The 23,156-nt window shown below is 41.8% G+C and overlaps 1 protein-coding gene across 1 annotated transcript; it reads left to right on the plus strand.

Annotated features, from left to right (window-relative positions):
• Positions 1–2,049: 2,049 nt before the first annotated feature.
• Positions 2,050–18,758, plus strand: flot1a (flotillin 1a). The gene is made up of 13 exons (XM_080734776.1): positions 2,050–2,174; positions 3,578–3,640; positions 4,259–4,334; positions 5,418–5,508; positions 6,192–6,335; positions 6,607–6,726; positions 12,460–12,555; positions 12,660–12,812; positions 13,553–13,734; positions 14,421–14,466; positions 15,301–15,438; positions 16,153–16,317; positions 17,306–18,758. The coding sequence occupies exons 2-13, from the start codon at positions 3,595–3,597 to the stop codon at positions 17,324–17,326; spliced, it is 1,278 nt and encodes a 425-aa protein (XP_080590902.1). The 5' UTR covers positions 2,050–2,174; positions 3,578–3,594; the 3' UTR covers positions 17,327–18,758.
• The last annotated feature ends 4,398 nt before the right edge of the window (positions 18,759–23,156 follow it).

Here is a 23,156-nt window from a genome sequence, read left to right on the forward strand (position 1 = left end):
ACACTAGATTTCCTACAGCTGCTGACTGGCTCATTGACTGCCTGCCAAATGAACGAGGCGGGACAAAGCATTATATAGGTCTGCGATCCATCTGGAGAAAGCTGCGCTGCTGATTGGCTGCAGTGGTGGGAGCTCGGGTCCTGATTTGCTGTGAGGGTGGAATATTTTCCAAAGGGGTTTCTCTGTCACACTGCCACGGGCCGGAAGAGGACTGGGAGTGCCGGGTTTTGGTTTTGTCATCTCTTCCCCGCTGGAGCCCCATCACCAACATCCATGCAGCCCCACACTACATCCATCAGTGGCGTAAAGTAACTAAGTAGTCTACATTTGTTACTATAGCCTACTTAGGTATTTGTACTTTACTGGAATATTTCCAATTTCCAGTAAAGTAGGGTTAGGGACGGGTTAGGGTTACTTTTACTCCACTAGGCCTACATCTCAGATCCAAATATTGTACTTTTACTCCACTACATTTATTTGAAAACTTTAATTACAACTCTACTTTGTAGATTGTTCCTGGGTCCTGGGTTCAATTCCCTCTTGATGGGGACGCTGGGGGCGTGTTCTCTCCTCCGCGTCATCAGTGCCCACACCCTAGGTGGGGTTGGCGAAAGCCGAAAGGGCCTTTCTGTGTGGAGTTTGCATGTTCTCCCTGTGTCCCCTAGAGTAGGTACCCTCACTAAAACATGCAGTAGGCCTAATCCTGGCCTCTATAGCCTAATGGCTCCCCCTGGCCAACCGGGGCGCCTGATGGAGGGGAAAGGAACTGGTTGGAATAACGTGTTCCTTCCACGCACTACGTCCAACTGGGGAAGCTCCTCCCTGTCAGGTGATAAGAAGCGGCTTGCTCACTCCTCATGCACTGAAGGAAGCATGAGCTCACTTCGGGGCCCTCCCCAGGTTGGCAGAGGGAGCACAGCGCCCAGGCAGCTTAGGCAATTGGCACTGGTCGAAAGTTGGGTTACAAAAATCGTGGGATAAAAATGTAGATGTTACTTTGTAGATTGATTATTATTTACAAAACATATCCTACTTTAACCACTTCAACCCTATATTGTCCATTTGAAAAGGCAATCTACAAGCTCACAATGTGTTGCGATGGCCTTGTGTAGTTTTACCTCAAAAGGTAAAACTATAAATAATTAAACACGAATCTGGCTTTGCAAAGAAAAATTGCCCTTGGCAGATTATGGTCTGGCCCCGCTCAGTTATTCAAATATTTCTCGGTTCACAAGTCGTGAGTAACCAATCAGGGGCCCAGTATGCAAATGTCTTTTTTTTTTACACATAATGTTCTTGTTTTGATCATAAGACCCTATCCGGGGTTTCTTCAGAATATATGACACTTATTTACTACTTCATGATGGCACATTAGGATTCCAGCTACTAGTGCTAGTGGTTTTATTTACAAGAAGGACCCCTTTAACTCTTAACAATGGACCTGTAAGGGTCCATTTGGTTCCATTTGAACACTCTCAGAATTACAGACCTGTTATAGTCATTCAGGGGCAGGGTTCGGTTTTTATGTCCACTTATTTCGTATGTTCGTGGCATAAACTGAACTTTGACAAAAAAAAAAAGAAAATAAAAAACTGCAAGGACCAGTGTGATAGCCTATGCATGCAGGCTCCCCATTTGATTGTAAAATAATCTAGGGGTCCACAGTCTACTCTATATGCTACAGTAAAAGTTAATTTAACTCTGAGAGGAGTGGCCATTTATATTGGACCACTAAGAACTATTGGAATAGAATAGAATAGAATAGAATAGAATAGAATAGGGTAGTAGCCTACATCTGCATAGAAGCCTCATAGTTAGGAGTTATACTGAGGGACAAGAGAACAGAATATAATAGAATCTGTACAAAAAGTCTGCTATTAGTATTTTCAAAAAGATCTAATAATACTTTAGTTCACTTTTCCTCCACTAGATGGCAGAAAAACCATTGGGGTCACTGACGTTGGCTCGCGTCATCAGTTGCCTGACAACCAACCTATGCAGCCAGCCAGTGAGCGTCCTTCCAGGGTATCTGACTCTTGCCCACCATAACGGGATTGGAGCAAGCCTCAGAAAATAATAAAGAAAGAAAGTGTAATTATATTAAAAGCGATCTTGCACCTATTTAAACATTTGATAGTCTACAGTTCTGCAGCATATCGTTCCTTGAATTACTGGTGAGTGAGTGGCTTTATGTTAATTGTGCCTTTATTCACGTGTAGTAGCTCCAAGCAACATAATGTAAACACAATTTTGTGTCTGTCTGGGTCTGATTCAGCAATCGTTAACACGTTCTAGTTTAGTGCCACTGATGCTAGGTAGGTCTGCTTGTTTTGAAGCAAGATATCTGTATTTTTCTTTATGATTGCTTTCATGGTTTTCCTCACATGGGTTTCCTTTAGTAGTGACTTTACTGCATTAGATTTGATAGCATTGCAGCTTGAAGTACAGGGGTGTTTTATTTATTTTAATATGCGAATTTAATTTGGCAATGTTTATTTTTAAACATGGGAATATGATATCATCAATGATATCTATCAATCAATATCAAAACTGTTTTGATTGGACATGTTTGTGTAGGCTAATACCCACCTACTAGCATTATGATTAATGCAATATTATTGTAGGCCTACCAAATTTGTAACGGATTTGTTAGGTGGGCCTACAGTATCCCCCGAACTACGGCTACACAGGTTCTCTTTGGATATTTTTAGTTTGTAATTACTTAAGAACAGAATGTTCATATTAATTGTGTGTTTGTGTGGTGGGCAACAGGCTTTGTATTAGCCCCTACACAATGCAGCAACATATCCTGCAGTAATGCTGCAGGCTTTCCCAAACAGGTCTTTTTCCAAGTGGATCCACTGTTCATCTCTAGTACTAGTTTTCCTCTGTGACTGGAGCAGTATTGTTTGATGACGTAGATTTCGATTTCTAAATGTTCACTACTAATATACAATGAGAGACAAACCGTGTTAGCCTAATATGCCACATCATCACAGTCCACGTTTTCTGCTGTTACAGCTACAGTCATGGCTGTGTTGCGGCTGTTGCCAAAAACCATCACTTTCTTTGCTTTCAATTTAGTTGTTATGCCAATAGCCAATTGATTCCTCCCCCAGCACGCATTTCTGCGTTGTCACTGTTGTTGCATCCTGCTGACTCACCTAGGAGCCCCCACCGGGAGGACATAGAGCCTTCGTCCTACTCATCCCACCCAACTGAGCTGACAGGTGCCATCTCAGCCTTTAGGATTATGCAAGGGATTATTATCACCCCAGCTTCCCTCCCCCAAAACACAGTCGCTTGACAAAAACCCACAACCGTTCCGGTGATGGGCAGGCACTTTACCACTGCGCCACCCAAGCTCTCCTTCAGAGACTTTTAGAAATATATAGCCTATGTTCTGCATTGAGTACTTAGGGGTATGATATTCTTTCTGGTTCAGAGGGATATTTGGCTAAACTAATTCACCTGCCTCAAAGCAAGGCAGTGGCAGTTTATCTTGTTTAGGTGAGGCAGAAATGCTGAATGAATACAGAGGAAATATAGTTGTTTTCTTCTCCCTTGTTATTTCCAGTCTAAGAATCTCCAACCATGTTGTTCTACACCTGCGGTCCCAACGAGGCTATGGTGGTGTCAGGTAATTACTTAGCATCACACCCTAGCATTGTCCTTTTGTTTGTAGACCTGTTGTATTGTTGTATTTATCCTATATATCATTGCTGTCTGGCAGAAACCTCTTACGTTTTGTGTTTCTTTGTGCAGATTTGTGCCCTACTTGATCATTCTACTGTGTCACTCAAAAGTGTCCAAAGTAGCAGATCTGCAAGCTCAAAACGTGGCGTGAAGTGACACGTTTTGAGCTTGTAGTTCTGCTGCTTTTGATGTTTTTTTTTATTTGAATCCTGAAAAGTAACAGTTTTGGATGTATGAGGTTTTCACCCAACAGAGACGATATACTGACTCATGATGCCATGGCTTATTTGTAATACAGTACCATCACCGATACAACAAACTGGCAAAATAATCATAAAATGTCAATTCAACTCTCTCTCTCTCTCTCTCTCTCTCTCTCTCTCTCTCTCTCTCTCTCTCTATATATATATATATATATATATATATATATATATATATATTAGCCATTATTCTGCCGCCCTAAGCCTGTAAGCAAGTGAATTGAGGCTTGGGACATTGAAGAAATAAATCAGGTGGTTGCCTTCACTTAGCACACCTTTGTTCCTTTCTATTCCTTTAAAAGGGTTGTGTCGTTCCCCGCCCCTGATGGTGCCTGGAGGCAGAGTGTTTGTTATCCCTTGTGTCCAGCAGATCCAGAGGTAAGTACGGCATTCTCCTTTTGATGCACGTATAGTCGTATACAGTACCACTCACGCCCAAAACATGCTTGGGAGCGATTGTTTTCCAGTTAGCAAATATACCGCCACAAAAGCATCAGGATTGGGTCAGTTGGTTTATCATTGCGCGTTACACATCTTGTTGTTTTGTTCGTGCTCAGTTGTACCATGTTCTGTTCTCACACAGACTCAGAGTCAAGGAGTCATTCTACTGTATGTCATCTTGATTCTTGAGCTGTCGTGTTCTTTTTCTCTGCTGTCACTTCCAGTCAGTCAGTAAAGGGCAGCGTGTGCATGTCACATGGTGCCAGTTTTGTCATTTTACCTTGGTCTTAGTCTATTGGCTCTTTTAGACTAATAAGGGCTACCCAGAACCTTCCATAATATAACATTTCTGATCTAAAACTACAAGCTTACATCGCATCACGATGCGATACGCTGTGAGCTTGTATATTCTTTTTGTTGCTATTTCTGAACACATTTGAAAGTTCAGGGTCAGTACAGAACTAGTGAGAATCCTATTTGAATCGGAGCCGTAGCGTATGGAAACAAATCCAGAACCTGTGAAATACATTTCCCTGCACAGCATGTTTCACTTAGTTCTTGTAGTCGAAAAGAACCATATACCGTAGCTCTCATGTGACCCCGAGCTTGGAAAGTAAAACTAGTCCAACACTACTTTTTTGTTGTATTGTAGAGATATTGCTTGACTGCTGAAGAAGTACCTGAATTATTAACCACATAAGTCCTCTATTCACTTTGTCATCGATGAATAGTGAAAATAGCACATCTACATGCTTATACAACTCGTCACGATGTGATGGGTTGTTAGCGTGTATCCGCTATTTTCACTATTTGTGAAATTCGTGAAAGGGCAAAAAAGAAAACATAATGACAGACCCAAAATAGCGGCACCAGGTTGAAAATGGTTAATCAATATTTGTCTAGACTCCCTGTCTACTCTCTTTCTCTCTCTCTTTTTCTCTCCCTCTGTATCTTCTCTCTCTCTCTCTCTCTCTGACTCTCACATTTCTTTGTTCACATTACATTTCTCTCTTCCTCCAGGATCTCTCTGAACACTCTGACGCTGAATGTAAAGAGTGATAAAGTATACACACGCCATGGAGTGCCCATATCAGTCACTGGCATAGCCCAGGTCAGCACCCACTCGTACACAAAACACGCACGCACGCATGCACGCACGGATGCACACACGCACGCACACACACACACACACACACACACACACACACACACACACACACACACACACACACACACACACACACACACACACTATGTGTAAAAATACAATTTTCATTTCTTTTAGTTCACAAATATATATTCTTTGTCCAAGAAGAGGGAGAGCGCTCGTAGTGCAGAGATAATATCATTTATACAGTTACTCTCCGCAGTCTCCTTGCTCTTTATATTCAATAGGTTTTTCACCCTCACCCCGAGTATGAAGTAATGTGGCCACTGTGTGTATTGTAAAGTTTCGCACACCGAGCTGGAATCGAACCCCGTTCTCCAACTCGGCAGACCTGCAGTATACAGGCAACACCAAGAGAGCTAGCTCCCTTGTAGGAGCAGTTACGATCGGGTCTTTTGTGGGTCCGCTACACTACCGCTTCCTTTCTGAAGCACACCCTCACGCATCTCTCGTCCCTCGCCCAAGGGCACGCTCCACCGTTCCTCAACCGCTCATGACACCAATGTAACGTTTCGCACGCCGAGCTGGAATCGAACCACGATCTCCAACTCGGCAGACCGGCAGGTAACAGGCAAGCTAGTATGTACGGTCAACACCATAACATTTGTTTGGATTTCCGGAAACAGATGAAGATCCAGGGTCAGAACAAACAGATGCTGGCTGCAGCCTGTCAGATGTTCATGGGGAAGTCCGAGGCGGAGATCTCTCACATTGCACTGGAAACTCTGGAGGGTCACCAGAGGGCAATCATAGCCCACTTGACTGTTGAGGTAACGCTTGGCTGAGTGGTTGCTTGATCTATCTTCGTCAAAGATGCTCCATACTTACAGAATAAGACGCATTACAAGCTGTGCCAATAGTATTAAATGGTATACATACTTAACATTAAGTGGGCACAATCAACTCACCCCCCCCCCCCCCCCCCCCCCCAACACTCACTCAGTCTGGGTCTTTGGACTGAAAGTATTACTCTTGAAAATATGTGTCATTGCATGTCCACTGTGCAGTAACCATGATTGTACCACGTCGTTGTTCCTCCAGGAAATCTACAAGGACCGCAAGAAGTTCTCGGAGCAGGTGTTCAAGGTGGCCTCCTCTGACCTGGTCAACATGGGCATCAGTGTGGTCAGCTACACACTCAAAGACGTGCATGATGACCAGGTGATCACAGCTGTCAGACATGCTTTGAAACGACGCTGCACAACAAGGTTGCGCCCCTTGAATCCAAACATGCCCCCATGGCCGAGTCTTTGCTATGAGAACATAGGCTATATTGCCGTTATACCGGCGGGTATATCATAAGGATTAAGGAGATGATGCAACATAATTATTATATTTAGTGGCCAAGGCCACGAAGTGGCAAAAGGCCACTCATTGATATTGGACTTCATCATTATTCCGCCACTTTTGCTCTAGCGGCTAGACCGTGCAGTCGCTTTTTACGAAACTCGGCAGTATGGCAGAGGACTATGCCAAACGGCTACAACGCGAAGCTCGCAACAATCGGCCAAAGGGTGGCGCTGTAGGAAGCCTTCGAAAGTGCAAACTTTGAACTGGTGTAGCTCATGCCCTGTTTCAGGTACAGCAATGAAACCTGTATACACTTATGCGTCTCCTCATGCCGAACAACTTTTACGCTCTGACTTTTGACCTCTGACCTTTACCTCTCCCACAATTTTGAATTATATGAAAAACCGTCAAAATCTATCTCCTCCTGGGATTTTCGCGTAACGTGCGCGAAACTTTTTTTACATGAACTTTGGACCAACACGGTCATCGCACAGCGGCCGGATTTTCTTTAAAGCGATACATTATTTTTAAATAATTCACTGTACAATGCAGTTTCATGCAAATTATTCTTCTGCCTCTAAATCATACATGCAAAGTGACACGTTCATGGCAGTATGGCAGAGGACTATGCCAAACGGCTAAAACGCGAAGCTCGCAACAAACGGCCAAAGGGTGGTGCTGTAGGAAGCCTTCGAAAGTGCAAACTTTGAACTGGTGTAGCTCATGCCCTGTTTCAGGTACAGCAATGAAACCTGTATACACTTCTGCGTCTCCTCATGCCGAACAACTTTTACGCTCTGACTTTTGACCTCTGACCTTTACCTCTCCCACAATTTTGAATTATATGAAAAACAGTCAAAATCTATCTCCTCCTGGGATTTTCGCGTAACGTGCGCGAAACTTTTTTTACATGAACTTTGGACCAACACGGTCATCGCACAGCGGCCGGATTTTCTTTAAAGCGAAACATTATTTTTTAATAATTCACTGTATAATGCAGTTTCATGCAAATTATTCTTCTGCCTCTAAATCATACATGCAAAGTGACACGTTCATGGCATTTGGCAAATATGTAGAGGGTTAGTCCAAATGGTGTCAGACCGCCATTCCGAAACACCGCCATTCCGAACATTGACTAGGGTTAGGGTTAGGGTTAGGGGTAGGGTTAGGGTTAGTTAGGGTTAAGGTTAGGGTTAGGGTAAGGGTTAGGGGTAGGGTTAGGGTTAGAAGTCAATGTTCGGAATGGCGGTGTTTCGGAATGGCGGGGTGTAACCAGTCCAAATATCACTGAAAGCAATCTTACTCCAATTGGCCAAAGGGGGGCGCTATACGAAGCGTTTGAAAACTCAAACTTTAAAGGGGCATAAGTCATGCCTCGTTTCGTTTGAAGACATGCAACTTGGTTACACGCGTGCCTTGACTCAAGCGGAAGCCATCCGTGTCTTTGTTAACACTTATGTTGCAATGATTTTTGAGCGGTGGTCACACCGTCTCCATAGCGTGGCCGTGTGTGTAGGTATGTTTGTTTGTTTGTATGTGGGTCTGTATGTAGCCTCAAGCCTGTGGTGTAGTACCTTTTCTGACCACACATGTTAAGGGAGGGGCGCTGTTGTTCAGGCCAGGCCACCCACACACACACACACACACACACACACACACACACACACACGGGGGGGGGGGGGGGACCACCGCTCAGTTCACACGGGTGTGATTTTTTCTCTTCAATGTCTCGCGTTGCCATGGTTACCATAGACTTCCATGTAATTGTGCAATTGTGTAAAAAGTGCACGCCCATGCCTAGATGATGCACCACGTGTGTAGATGCTGTTCACAGCTTTCAAACAAAAAAATCCGCTTGGAAATCCGTTCAGGCATTCATGATTTATGGGCCATTATGTTTTCTTCAGATGTAAACAAACATGGCTGCCATGTTTGAAAGAATGGGTTGGTATGGGGGTTAAACATGCAATTTCGCGATTGCGATCATGCCTAATACATTTCTGGAGGTCCAAAAGAAAATTTTGAAAAAAAAAAATTTGAAAAAAAAAAATAAATAAAAAAAAAAATCAAAAACGGCCCAAACTCGGGAAACTCGGGGTTGGCACAGCGTTGGTATCAATACAAACTCGGGAAACTCGGGGTTGGCACCAGATGTGTTAAGTACGCTCCGTCCTTAGATTTTCTGCCATTTTGAGCAGTTTGTAAAACACTTAAACCCGCTTTTATTCTGGAACTTTCGCGTCACGTGCACGGAACTTTTTTTACATGAACTTTGGACCAATATCTAAAGATCTGTCAGATCGGATTTTTTAAAAATTTAAACATGCTTTTTTAATAATTCAATTAATATTGCAAGTTTTATGCAAATTATTCTTCTGCCTCTAAAACATACATGCAAAGTAAAATTTTCATGATGAACTACTGTAGATGGTTAGTCCAAATATCACTGAAACCAATCTTACCCCAATTGGCCAAAGGGGGGCGCTATATCATTTTGAAAGTAGGCGTCAAGTACATTACATGAAACTTTTTCTTAAAAAAAAAAAATGACAGGTCCATTATGTGTGACTGCCGTAGTGTAGTGGTTAGTGCCTGTGCCTGGGATACGGTTGGTTGTCAGTTCAAACCCCACTTAGGGTTGAATTGATGTTAACATCCTGGATGCGCATGGCATGTGCATATGTCAAACTCTTTAATGTTGGCACGTCTGATCTAACTCCAGATCAAGTTCATGTTTAAAATGAGCCCCACAACTACTGTAGATTTACATGAAACTTTTTCTTTTTTCTTTTCTTTTTAAAAAAAATGACAGGTCCATTATGTGTTACTGCCGTAGTGTAGTGGTCAGTACCTGTGCCTGGTATACGGATGGTTGTCAGTTCAAACCCCACGTCGGGTTGAGTTGATGTTAACATCCTGGATGCCCAATGCCCATGGCATGTGCATATGTCAAACTCTTTAATGTTGACACGTCTGATCTAACTCCAGATCACGTTCATGTTTAAAATGAGCCCCACAACTACTGTAGAGGGTAAGTCCAAATATCACAGAAACCAATCTTACCCCAATTGGCCAAAGGGGGGCGCTATATCATTTTGAAAGAAGGCGTCAAGTACATTACATGGAACTTTTTCTTTTTTCTTTTCTTTTTTTTTTTAAATGACAGGTCCATTATGTGTGACTGTAGTAGTGTAGTGGTCAGTGCCTGTGCCTGGTATACGGATGGTTGGCAGTTCAAACCCCACGTCGGGTTGAGTTGTTGTTAACATCCTGGATGCCCATAGCATGTGCCTATGTCAAACTCTTTAATGTTGACACGTCTGATCTAACTCCAGATCACGTTCATGTTTAAAATGAGCCCTTCTCTACCAGCGTTTTTTTTTCCTGTTCTGAGTAAAAGAAAATATGATCACTCGAAAATGTCAGAAATACTCAGATTACATTGATTTCACCCCAAGCCTCCAAAATATAAAAAAGAAATCAATAAAATCAAGGCACTCAGCCTACATAGAACTTTTTTTTTTAAACAACATGGTTAACAGATCCTGTTGCTGCCTAGTGTAGTGGTCAGGGCATATGCCTTTCATGCAGAAGGTCGTTGGATCGAATCCCGCTTGGGGTTTATATAAGCATAATATCATGACATTTGGTAGACTTTACAGTTTGGTTCCTTGAACAATGTCTGATATGGAGCCTTCCTATAAATGTCCCCCAACCCCCTTTGATGCGTATTTTAATATCCGCCATTACTAAATAATGTATTTTGCATCATAAATCCTGAAACAAGCATTATAATACAAACTGTCATGTCTACACCTATGTTGTGATTTTCAAGGATTGCAATGATATCATGTACCAGCTCCAGTGGCCTAGTGGTTTGAGTGTCTGCCCTGAGACTAGGAGATCCGGGTTCAAACCCGGGTCGCGTTATACCAAAGATTCTAAAAAATGGAACCCAGTGCCTCCCTGCTTGAAATTCAGCATCAAGGGTTGGATTGGGGCTTAACTCCCTGCGACATACTAGCGTCATGTCCAGGGGGTGTACTTGTACATCAAGCTGCCTTACGCTACAGAAACAGGAGATAGGCTCCTGCCCTATGAGATTCATAGCCTGGCCGATTCATATGGTCTTCATAGCTCAGCAAGGCTTACTATGTACATCATCAAACTGTCCAGGTGCATAGTATCACAGTTTTTTTTATGTCTGTTGCATATAGGCCTACAGTCTTTTGCATACATGTTGTGTAGAGGCCAATTTGTGCTTTTACCTATAACCACCGATTAGTGTAAAACTTTGTATGCACACTTCCCAGAAGCCAAGGAAAAACCTGTGCCCTGCATTTTTCACATCTGCCATTTATAGCGCCACCAGAAGGCCGACTTACAGTATGTAAAACACATTCTTCGATATTACTCCTTCAGATTTTATCCGAAAATCACACAAATCAGTACACAGTATCTCTACAGTGATGTAATCATGACAGATTTGTCAGATATCATATTCTATCTAATTGGCTAACATTGAATTCCAAGGTTTGCAGGATTGCTCCTTTTTGAACAAAATGTCTCAAATCATGAACGTAGCCTGCTATGTGTGTGAGATTTTGCACACACATTCCCACTAGGCCAAGGAACAGATGCCACCCTTCTCACATTGGCCTGTTATAGCGCCACCAGCGGGTCAACTTTAGCAAAACCCATTTTTGGAACAAAATGCCTCAAATCCCGCATGCAGCGTACGATTGCCGTGAAAGGCCCAAGAACGCGTGGCACCCTTTTCACTTTGGCCTATTATAGAGTAACCACTAGGCCAAAAAAAACCTACCTGACCTGCCGGAGTCCTGTTCGGAAGAACACTGCTTCTAGTTTTTCTTTGATGTCTTCTTTGCTTTCCCTTGATGCCTTTTTGCTTTCCTGCTTTTTATGCCTTGGCCACTTTATCGCTGCTTGCAGCTATATTTATACTTATATTTAAACTGTATGTCGGCTTTTTCTCTTCTGGGGTTCCCTGCCCTGGCACAAAACATTTTCGGATGGGGGTCCGCGTCTAAATAAATATCAATTTGGCACGAAATATTTTGAGAACTACTACTTAAACCACCAGATAAAGTATTGTAATGATACACATACTTACAATACAAGATATATTGGTCAATGGTCATATTGTTGTATCTGGTTCAAATACAAACTCAATGAAAAAGCAGAGCTATAGTTTGTTTTACCACTTTACATTCGTCTAATACAAAATAAATTAGCCTTTAAGAAAAAGGTTAGAAAAAGAGTTATTTACTGGAATGTAGATGACCATAGTTAGACCAAGGAAAAACTTTAGGCTAAATTAATTTATTACGTTATTTCGTAACAGTGTTTGTTTTATATTAATGCACCTGCAATTTGAATTAATGCAATTCAATCTGTTTTTATATTGATTTAACTGTAATGTGAATTAATGCAATTTCATGTTTTTTTTTTGTTTTTGTTTTTCTAATATGTTTTTATGTGGACCCCAGTAAGACTAGCTGATTGCCCCAGCTAATGGGGATATAAACAAATAGATAATAAACATCATATCTCACCTCCTTCTCTGTCTCTGTTCATCCTCAGGACTACCTCAATTCCCTGGGCAAGGCCCGCACCGCCCAGGTTCAGAAAGACGCCCGCATCGGCGAAGCAAATAACAAGAGAGATGCTGTCATGAGGGTGAGACATGGCATGACTAGCCTGGGTACCCAGCCTTTTTTCTTGTCTGTTTTCTGACCTGCCTGCTCCTCTCTCTGTCTCCATTTCCCTCACCACCTCTGCAGGAGGCCAATGCCATGCAGGAGAAGGTGTCCGCCCAGTATAAAAATGAGATAGAAATGGCCAAAGCGCAGAGAGATTATGAGCTGAAGAAAGCAGCCTATGACATTGAGGTCAACACCAAGAAGGCAGAGTCTGAGATGGCCTACCAGTTGCAGGTATTTGGCTTGGTTTAGTTTAGTGTGGACAGTGCAAAAAAATGGAAAAGGGGTTTGCTAAAAGAATATGGTAATATACTGTATAATTATTTAACACACTGAAAGATAAAAGAACAAGAAGAGGGCTGTGTAGTCCTGAATAAATAGAACAATAGAACAATTTGGAGGGAGGGGAATCCAATAACGATAAAGAAAGTCCAAGGCACTCTTCTAAAAGCCTTTAATATAGGGCTAATATAGGGCTAGTAAATTTAGAACCTATTAAAATACCACCATGATTCAGCCACACATGGCCTTCATCTGGGTTTTTTGCTCTGACTATTGCACCCTGATGAATGCCATTTGTGGCTGAAACATGGTGGTATTTTAAAGGCTATTAAATCCTAAAAATAGTACCTTGTACTTTTTGGCCTTGGTGCCTTGTTTAACAAAATATACTGTATATTATGTGTCCACAAAACAGGTTCTTTTCAAATGATCTCTTAACCCTATACTTTGTTGAACTGGGGTCTATACATGGTCCCCTCCTTTTTCCCTCTACACCAAATCTCTTCGCTATAGACAATCTGCAAGCTCAAGCAATGTGTCGCGTTGTAGATATTTTCACAAACGTTCGCCTATTTCGGCCGAATGTTCACTTATTATGAAATGCCCAGAATAGGGACGCTAGGGTTCGTGTGGTTGATTGACATTTTAAAACAAATCTCTTGCTCCTCCTTTCCTTCCTCTCCACCTCCAAGGTGGCAAAGACCAAGCAGCGCATCGAGGAGGAGAGGATGCAGGTGCAGGTGGTGGAGCGGGCGCAGCAGATCATGCTGCAGGAGCAGGAGATCACGCGCAAGGAGAAGGAGCTGGAGGCCAAGATCAAGAAGCCGGCCGAGGCCGAGAGGTTCCGACTGGAGAAACTGGCTGAGGCCAGGCGGTGAGTAGGGCGGGGGACTGAGTTACTGGCAGATAAATCTCACTGGCCTCTCTCTCGACAATATAAAGCTTAAAACAGGGGTCTTCAACGTTTTCAGGCCAAGGACCCCTTAGTTGAGAGAGTGATGAAGCAGGGACCCCCACAACCTTTTCATATAGATTCCATATACGTAGTTTAATTGTTTGACAGCACAATCATCATTGTATTTTGGATTCATGTCAATGTGTGTTTTCAGATATTTAACCACTTGAACAGTCAATACTTAATAAACTTGACCTTTCACTCTGTACTTAGTCTGCTCTTTTCCCCCTCTACACCCAACCTCTTTGCCGAAAATAGCTGATCTACAAGCTCACAATGCCTCGCAGCGCAAGGTGTTGTGAGCTTGTAGATCTGCTATTTTTGGCTAAAGTTCTCAGAATATGGACACTAGGGTTCAAATGCTTAATATAAAAAAGGAGATTTTTTTTCTTATCACACAAAGATTTGGAGGACCCCCTGTAGTAACTCTGAGGACCCCCTAGGGGTCCCGGACCCCCTGTTGAAGACCCTTGGCTTAAATGTTATTTTAATAATAATGATGATGAAGATATTAGCGATAGTGATGATAATGATGGCAGCCAACAGTCTTCTAGGTCTGAAACCTCTCTTTGCCTGTATGCCCCTCTGTCCTTCTGCCTGTCCAGTCTGCAGTTGATCATGGAGGCTGAAGCTGAAGCGGAGTCTATTAGAGTGAGTCGCATACATTCCTACCAGTACCAACACAGTTCCATCACACTATGAGTGGTGATTTTGTTTACTTTCCTCTAGATTCTCCTTCTGTTAATACAATGTGCAGTATGCACACATAACACAATTCTGCCGCTAATAGTAATTATTATTCATTTATTAACACTTATGTTGCAATGATTTTTTCTCTTCAATGTCCCGCGATGCCATGGTCTCCATAGACCTCCATGTAATTTATAGTGCACGGATTGTGCACGCCCATGCCTAGATGATGCACCACGTGTGTAGATGCTGTTCACAGCTTTCAAACAAAAAAATCCGCTTGGAAATCCGTTCAGGCATTCATGATTTATGAGCCATTATGTTTTCTTCAGATGTAAACAAACATGGCTGCCATGTTTGAAAGAATGGGTTGGTATGGGGGTTAAACATGCAATTTCGCGATCGCGATCATGCCTAATACATTTCTGGAGGTCCAAAAAAGATTTTTGAAAAAAAAAAATTGAAAAAAAAAAAAAGTTTTTTTTTCAAAAACGGCCCAAACTCGGGAAACTCGGGGTTGGCACAGCGGTAGTACCAATACAAACTCGGGAAACTCTGGGTTGGCACCAGATGTGTTAAAAGGTTTTGCCTCTCTTTTGAGATTGCAGTGCTCTAAGCATGTCAGCGTCAATCGCAGGGGCCAGGGCCTACCCAAATGCCACCCTTCCTCTGAGTTCCCCCCTCAACTTCTTTGCAGCTCACGATGCCTGTGAGCTGGTTAAGACAGATACGCAGTGGAAAAGCAACACAAGTTATCTACAAAGTAACCCTTTTATCCTTGTATCTGTCTGTCAGGTTAAAGGGGAGGCCGAGGCTTATGCTGTGGAAGCTAAGGGCCGCGCTGAGGCCGAGCAAATGATTAAGAAGGCAGAGGCCTTCAAGCAGTACAAGGAGGGGGCCATGGTGGACATGCTTCTGGAGAAACTGCCTCTGGTGAGCAATGGGACAACATCATGGCAAACTGATTTACTGTATATAATACTAGTCCATGCGCTACCCAGGGATGTGCACGCCCCAACAATACCAAGACCACGACTACACTACATATCTCATATCATATCCTGGGGGAAAAAATCTAATAAACAGCTAAAAATCTCAGATAAGTGAAACATTCTTTGTCCGTCCCTGCATATGCCGATGGCCTATGTGCAATCACAGATCGATTGGTCAACTATCTATGGAGAAAATGCATGTGAATGGATTGAGGATAGACAGAATTTTAATTGAAATATTGAAATATCATCTTTGTCAGGTCAGTCCATAACTGGGAAAACCAGATCACTCAGTCCCTCTCATGTGCAATTTCAGATCGATTGTACAACCCATTGAGGTGAAAAACTTACGAACAGAAAGTTTACTTAACATTTTATAGTAGAATATAGTAACTTCAAACCAGGCTTCAGGCACACTACCTGGCAACTATGCTCTAATCTCTGTAATGAAATCCATACTTAGTTTTCATTAGAAATCAATGTGCTTGGCTATTTACGAGGACAAAAGATGAGACTATACAGTATAACTTGACAATAACAACAACTTTTATGCATATTATTATTTTGTCGGTTGCTTGTGAGTTGTTTTTTGTGTTAGCATTGGTGATTTGAATTGTAGATTTGCTTAGTTTAATATCCCACGCTTTTCCACCAGGTGGCAGAGGAGATCAGCAGGCCACTTTCCAAAACCCACAAGGTCACCATGATTTCCAGTGGAGGTGGAGAGGTGGGCGCAGCCAAGCTGACAGGAGAGGTGCTGGACATAATGACGCGTCTCCCTGAAGTGGTGGAGAAACTGACTGGGGTCAACATCTCCCAGGTAACACACACACTCACACACACAATAACCGATTAAGACCTGAGGCCGATTCTACAAAGGTCTTCTAAATCCTAACAGTTTTCTGATAAACTGATGTTGCTAAATCAGTGACTCTCAAACTTGTGAAGGACCCCCAAAATGATATGTATTTGGCCACCGACCCCCATCTCAAAATATTTAGTTCCAGGGACAGTCAGAAGCAAAGATTTGAGTTAACAATGTTCACTTAAAATTAAAAATATATATTCAAAGATTTGCACACATTTTCACTATTTTGCTAATATAGCTCATCTACAGGTATATCTGTTATTTTTGAATGACCAAAGTATAAAATATGGTTAAAGGTATATTCAGTGATTGTATTTCATTCAAATAAAAATATAATTGGTACATTTTCCATTCATTCTCCTCACTAGAATGTGTGCTGACCATATAAGGACTTCCACCATGGCCCGTGTTACGAGCATAGGTAGATTCAGTTTTCAGAGGTGGCCAGCCAGTCCTCGACCAATGGCCGTAGTTATGTTATGATGTTTAGTTATGATGGTCAAAATAAAAGTTTTGAGAACCAAATGCCTAGATTGTAAACTACTGAACTCATAAAATGCCACAGTCTCGTAGTAAATCAGTATCATACATATCCTGAAGCTGGAGACGTAGGCCTACCGATATTCAGTGCTTGGGTCTAATGATCGTAACGATAACATTATAATGGTGTAAAAAATTTATAAAAAACAAAACATTTCCACACTGTAAGGCCAGTAAGAGACAAGATGAACCCAGGCCACTTTCATTATCACTGAATACACTTTTTAAGTGGCTGAAATCTAAAATGACACCGATGCTTTGCCGTTTTTAATGGGACAAACACTTTCACGAATGCTCACAATAACTTGAAACTTGAAATCAGCCTACTTTACATTTACAATGATGCCTTCGTCTCCCATGTCCCTCTCTCCTCACCCCCAAATCCATTCATCCCGTGCAGGCGATCACCCGTACAGGTTGAAGAGAAGGCTTCCAGCTTCAGTCACGACAGGCCAGTGGAACAACTGGACTTATCTCAGTGTCTGTATTTACACGTGTCTACTAACACAGCCTTAACACCCCCTTTCTACCCTAATCTCTCAATTCCTTTCCGTGTGTTACTTAGGGCACTTGCATAGATGTGTGTGTCCCTACCCTGTTAAGTGAAGCGCACGCCACAGCAGACGAGGCCGCCGTCAAACATCGCCCCAAGGCCCCTCTAGAGCAGCATAGTCGGCAATGGGTTTGTTCTTTACCAGAACAGAACCATCTTTGTCCTGCTGTGATGTCATCTGTTGTTGCTTGGGAAAATAGAAACAAGGCGTGTAATCTGTGTATAAGTATGTGCATGTGCTTTGAAGAACTAGCATAACAGGTAGACATCTGTGACATCTGGCATGTGTGTATGTGTGCAACATTGTGCTGTACCTAAATAACATACTTAGCATTCGCCGACCGCAAACAATTCCAGGATGCCAGGTCACCTCGTGAACAGGGCTTATACACATACAAGAATTGGAGCTATTTAACTACTTCAAATCTGCTGTCCCCATTTTGTGTGAGTCAGTTGAGTCTATTGTATTGTCCCACAGTTGTGATGTCACACTAGTGTAGAATCACCTTATTGTGGTGCTGTATGTGCCATTTTTAATTAATGTGCTCATGTCTCTCTAAGCTAGTTAAACGTTGTCATTTCAATGCTGTGTCATCTGCTGAGCTCAAAATCCAGGTATTCTTGGCCAGCTACGGCTACTGCCACCTCCACCAATCCTACTACCACTAGTGCTGCTAAAAACTGCTGTTAACAGTATAATTACTACCATCACTACTACTACTATTAAGAGTTTTTGATAAGGATCTGCTGTTGCTGTATACCGTATATATTTAAGTCTTTGTTGAACGTGGGAGCCTCTAGACCTGGATTCCTGGATTTGCTGGATGCCATTGAAATGATAAATATAACTATAGCCTTGTGTGTCTTTTATTTTTTGTCGTGTTGGCACTCTCACCATTAACAGCTGCTGTTTCAGCTTGATTCATTTACTCTGCTTTTCTTCTCACATTATTTCTCCATCTTTTGTCTTTCCTCCTTAGCCTGCATTTGTAAATTTCCCCCTCCTCAAAAACTGCCTGTGTCCACTGCCCTGCTGCCAAACCTATTAGTGGGAGAAATATGTGAAAAAGGTGTTCACTTCCGGCAGAAAGCGTGAAAATTTGCACTTAGGGGTATTTTTGTGCGCTGAATTCAAAAATTGACGGTCCCAAGCACTTTTCTCAAATTCACTTTTCTCTAATTCACCTCTGCCTTCAGGAAAAAAAGACCCCCCAAAAATCTTCTTTAAGTAGCATGTGAGGGGTCTATCTAGGCCCTAGATAGACCCTAGATTCTAGGGGGTTTTCATGATTCTGAATCCATTCCAAGCATTTGTTTTGCACAAAAACATTCCTTGGGCAAGAAATGGACCCCACAAAACTATGGTTTAGTGATGAGTCATCACTTTTCACAGTTGTGTAGGGTCCATTTCTTGCCCAAGGAATGTTTTTCGTGCAAAACAAATGCTTGCAATGGATTCAGAATCATGAAAACCCCCTAGATAAACCCCTCACATGCTATTTATTTGGGGGGTCTTTTTTCCCTAGTATGGTAAGTGAATTAGAGCCACCAGATCCCATGGGAAAAGTGCTTGGGACCGTCCATTTTTGAATTCGGCGCACAAAAATACCCCTATGTTCAGACTTTCTGCCGGAAGTGAACACATTAGCCTATTTTTGTTACATATTTCTTCCACTATATAGTCTGTCTTAAAATAAATATGTTTATAATGCAACCCCTCACCTGACTAAAAACGCAACATTTCACTACACTTAACTTGTTTGTTTGTTGTTACTTTTTTTTACCTTGTTTTTTATTTATTATTCTGGGAGCCATTTTTGTTCTTAGAAACATTTTACATTTTCACCTCAAACATATTGCAATCTTTTGTTCCGGTCTTTTGGGAGTGGACTGTTTAATACAAATTAATAGGTACCTAATTGGCATTACAACATAATTTGAATATTGTCAAAGTATCGCTCGTATTTAATACGACTTTGTAATATCTTGTGATTGTGTTTTTTATCGTCACTTTCTGTTTTAGGTTCTTTCAATTTCTGAATTATTATATTATTATTGTTTCCTGTGTCTTAGTGACACTTTATTTAAAGTACACAATACTGATCATGGATTGTAATGAGTACAGTACATGAGCCATTAGTTATTTTTACATGCTAAACGTGTTACATGCAACATACAAAGGTCTTATTCGAAAACCTTTGCATTCATCTTTGAGACATGACAGCTGTTTGATTATATAGGAGTTGAAGGGATATTTCACTTTCAAATAAATAATAGATATAACATATATACAAAATAAATGAAAAAATGAATGGAAAAATCACTGCCCCTATCATTGGATGTCCTTAGTGAAAGTGAAATATCCCTTTAACTTAATCCATCAGTTCCATCACCTGACTACTAACTGTATAAATTAAGTAAAAAACTTGGGATTGGGAAACAAAGTATTATACAGCAATGTCTTATTAAGTAACATTGCTGATAAGGAAGGAGTCATAGATATGTTCTTTTAGTTAATACTTTGGATCACTTTTCACACTGCTTTTAATGTATTTTTCACTGACAGACAATAGTAAATTGTGTTGTGTTATATACTGTTATAATATAGATGTATTTATTTGTTTGGTCCCATAACAGCTATCACAGATACAATGCATCCTTCAGGAAGTTTCATTTGGGAATGTGCATGGAGAACACTTTTGATTGCACAGTTTATTTTCTTCCATAACACAATCATCATTATCATCATCATCATCATCAGCATGAGCCAGCAAGGATGATCTGCTAGAGACATATTAGCAGGTTGCTCTTCATTGCTAGATCTTGTACTCTGCAAAATGCCCTAATTTGCCTTCTATTGTGATTCTATCACACTGCAGTCTTGCGTATAGCCAGACAACTATTCCACATTCTCCGAATGCTATGCCTGACCGGAAGCATTTGAAAATTGATTGGGAGGCAACAGTCTGGCCACACGAGACTAATCACATTGTAGCCCTCTACCTCATCGCAGCCTGGGCTGGGAATTGAAATGCCCATCACTGCTATCCTCCATTTAAAGTTTTAAACCCTAAAATTTGTGTAAGATTTTAGAGCAAATATTATTAATAATGGTTTAGGTATGGAGACATGTTTAAAGATGTTCCAACAATGGCAGCTCAAGTTCTCCTCTTGTCAATAGCCATTTGTTGAAAGAAACTCCATGGTCAAGCATGGTTTGTTTCGGTTTAAATGTGCAGATGACGTGATGCTAACCTGAATTTTACACAGAAAATTGTTTATCCTTCTGTGTGTTGAAATGTGTTTTCATTTAACAGATAAAGTATAACCAAAATGCTGCTGTTTGAGAACAGATTTTGAATTATGAGAAAGTATGAGGAATGTTGGTGTAGTCACTAGTCACAGCAGAGTTGATATGTCAGCAACATCCAATGGATCCATCCTGCTGAACAGTACTTGTGCATGACAAAATAAACCTTCACCTGGTCATTCTCATTCATTACATGCTGCTCTGGAAAATAATGTATTGAAAATTGTGAGTCTCTCTTAGAAGGCATAAAGTATGGTGCACTACTGATTATATGAGAAAAGCCAATGTACTGAAATCTTATTTTACAGTTACAAATTATTTATTTTCAAATCAATAGAATACTACTGTATTGTACTAGCGATGAAATCCACCATAATTATGCTGTATTTTAATTGTGCAATTTTATTATATGTTATCAGTTGTGCACAGCTTTACAGTTTAATTACCAAAACTAAAGACTGTTGCAAATATTACCTATGGTCTAAATGTTTGTAAAGGGACATTTTGTTTTATGTTTTAAATAAACTACTTATAGACTACTAAAACATGTCTATGTTAGGATACGAGTGAATTATCTGTTTCATGTAACACTAACCACAAGTCACTAATAACTAATCAAATGGTATTTAACAACAAAAACTATTTCTTTCTGTAGTTAAAGTAATCTGTCAAAGTACCGGTATGTACGATTGAGGACTAGCCAAATTGGTCGGTGGTGTTTGATATTTTACTTTATGTGCACTTAAACAACTTTGTGTTTTATTTGGAATGTGTGAAAATAAAATGCATAGAAATGAAGAATTGTAACTTCTGTTGTCACCTGTTCTTGGCTCTGTTTGCACGAAAACATATTTATTGCCTACCTGTTTGCTTCTGTAAAGGAGCATTGGTATTTGTGAAATATATGAAGATATTATAAGGTTGAAAATGGGTGAAGTACTACTTTAAGCTTAAATAATTAATTATACACAAATGCAAAAAATGTCTGATTATCTGACATGACATTAGTGCATAATCTGTACAGTGTATGATATGTTCTGTTTTCAAGTACGCCTATGTCGTCATCATCATCAGACTAATGACTGAAGAATAGCAGCCTTAGCCCAGTGGTTCTCAACCTTTTCAGTCCGCGACCCCCCAAAATAATCGATGACCTGACAAGCACTTAGTCAGCAAATAGCCAAACTACAAGCTCAGAAATGATACCCTGTATACATATACTGTAAGTTGGTTTGTTTACTGTTGGGTGAGAAAATACATTAAGCTACCAATCTGGGGACTTTTTTCTTATTTCCACATAACTCAAAGGTACATTGATGACATGGTTGAAAATGGGTGGTTCTTCCCTCATGTCATGCAGCGCATGGGGGAGTGAAGCCTAACGGCAACGTTAACAGCTGCTCTCAGAGCCTAAAACAGGGACAGAGGATTTTAGTTGATCTTGTACCAGTGATTTGTGCTGTCATGAAACTGTACTTTTGGTTTTTTCTATTGCAAACTGCTAATAAACTCTTCAATCAATCAATGAGAGCAGAGAAAGCCCCACAGCACCTGTGCCCATCCACCTACACAGCATGCACCAGGAACAGGACAGCGATGTGGTCCTAGCAGGGTTGAGGCCGGCCAACACCTTGAGTGGTCTGCAAAGTGCAATATGAGCACTGGATAAAGAGAGCAAGGCATTCTGCTCCCAGTGGGCTTGCTATACTGGCCCTGGCCTTCGCGCCGCTTGCAATGTGTGGACAATCGAGCGGCTCCGCCTGGAGGACGTTGTTGTGGCGACCGCTTGTTCCGCCCCGTGCCACACGACGAGTGCTCCGTTTCTCGACCGTACTGTTTCTCTATCAAACCGTGACATATATATATGTGTATATCAACGTTAGGTACACGGATTGTATATATATATATATGTCATAGTATATTAGAGAAACAGCACATTCGAGACGCGGAGCACTCGTGGTGCGGCACGGGGCGGAGCAAGCGGTCGCCACAACAACGTACTCCAGGCGGTGCGCCGCTCTATTGTCCACGACACTGCGAGCGGCTACCGAAGCCCCCCTGTATCCACGAAGCCCAAACGAGTTACGAGGCCCCCCTGGGTCCACGAAGCCCCAAGCGGCGCGAAGGCCAGCGGACCTTGGTCCTGCTCTTCGCCCCCGAGCGCCGCAGGCGCGAGTGGCCGCGAAGAGCGGGCCAGGGCCGCGCGGCCGGCGGAGCGCCGCGCGAGTTACGAAGCCGTGGTGAATGCAATCGTTATATTTATGCCCAGGCCGTAAGGCCTGGGCAAGCGCACGTTAAACGCCCTGTCCAAGTGACTACAATGGAGCTAATGGCTAGGCTAGGCTAGGCTAGGCTAGGCTAGGCTAGTAAATAAAGAGTAAACACTTC

This window comes from Nannobrachium achirus (genome assembly GCF_963921795.1).
Source record: "Nannobrachium achirus genome assembly, chromosome: 10".
NCBI classification, from domain to species: Eukaryota; Metazoa; Chordata; class Actinopteri; order Myctophiformes; family Myctophidae; genus Nannobrachium; species Nannobrachium achirus.

Bases quoted from the DNA above. Each gene is read 5' to 3' on its own strand.
- flot1a (XM_080734776.1), top strand. From the start codon at position 3,595: ATGTTGTTCTACACCTGCGGTCCCAACGAGGCTATGGTGGTGTCAG. The intron at 4,335-5,417 runs GTAAGTACGGCA...CTCTTCCTCCAG, and splicing joins TGTGTCCAGCAGATCCAGAG to GATCTCTCTGAACACTCTGA. The intron at 14,467-15,300 runs GTGAGTCGCATA...TCTGTCTGTCAG, and splicing joins CTGAAGCGGAGTCTATTAGA to GTTAAAGGGGAGGCCGAGGC.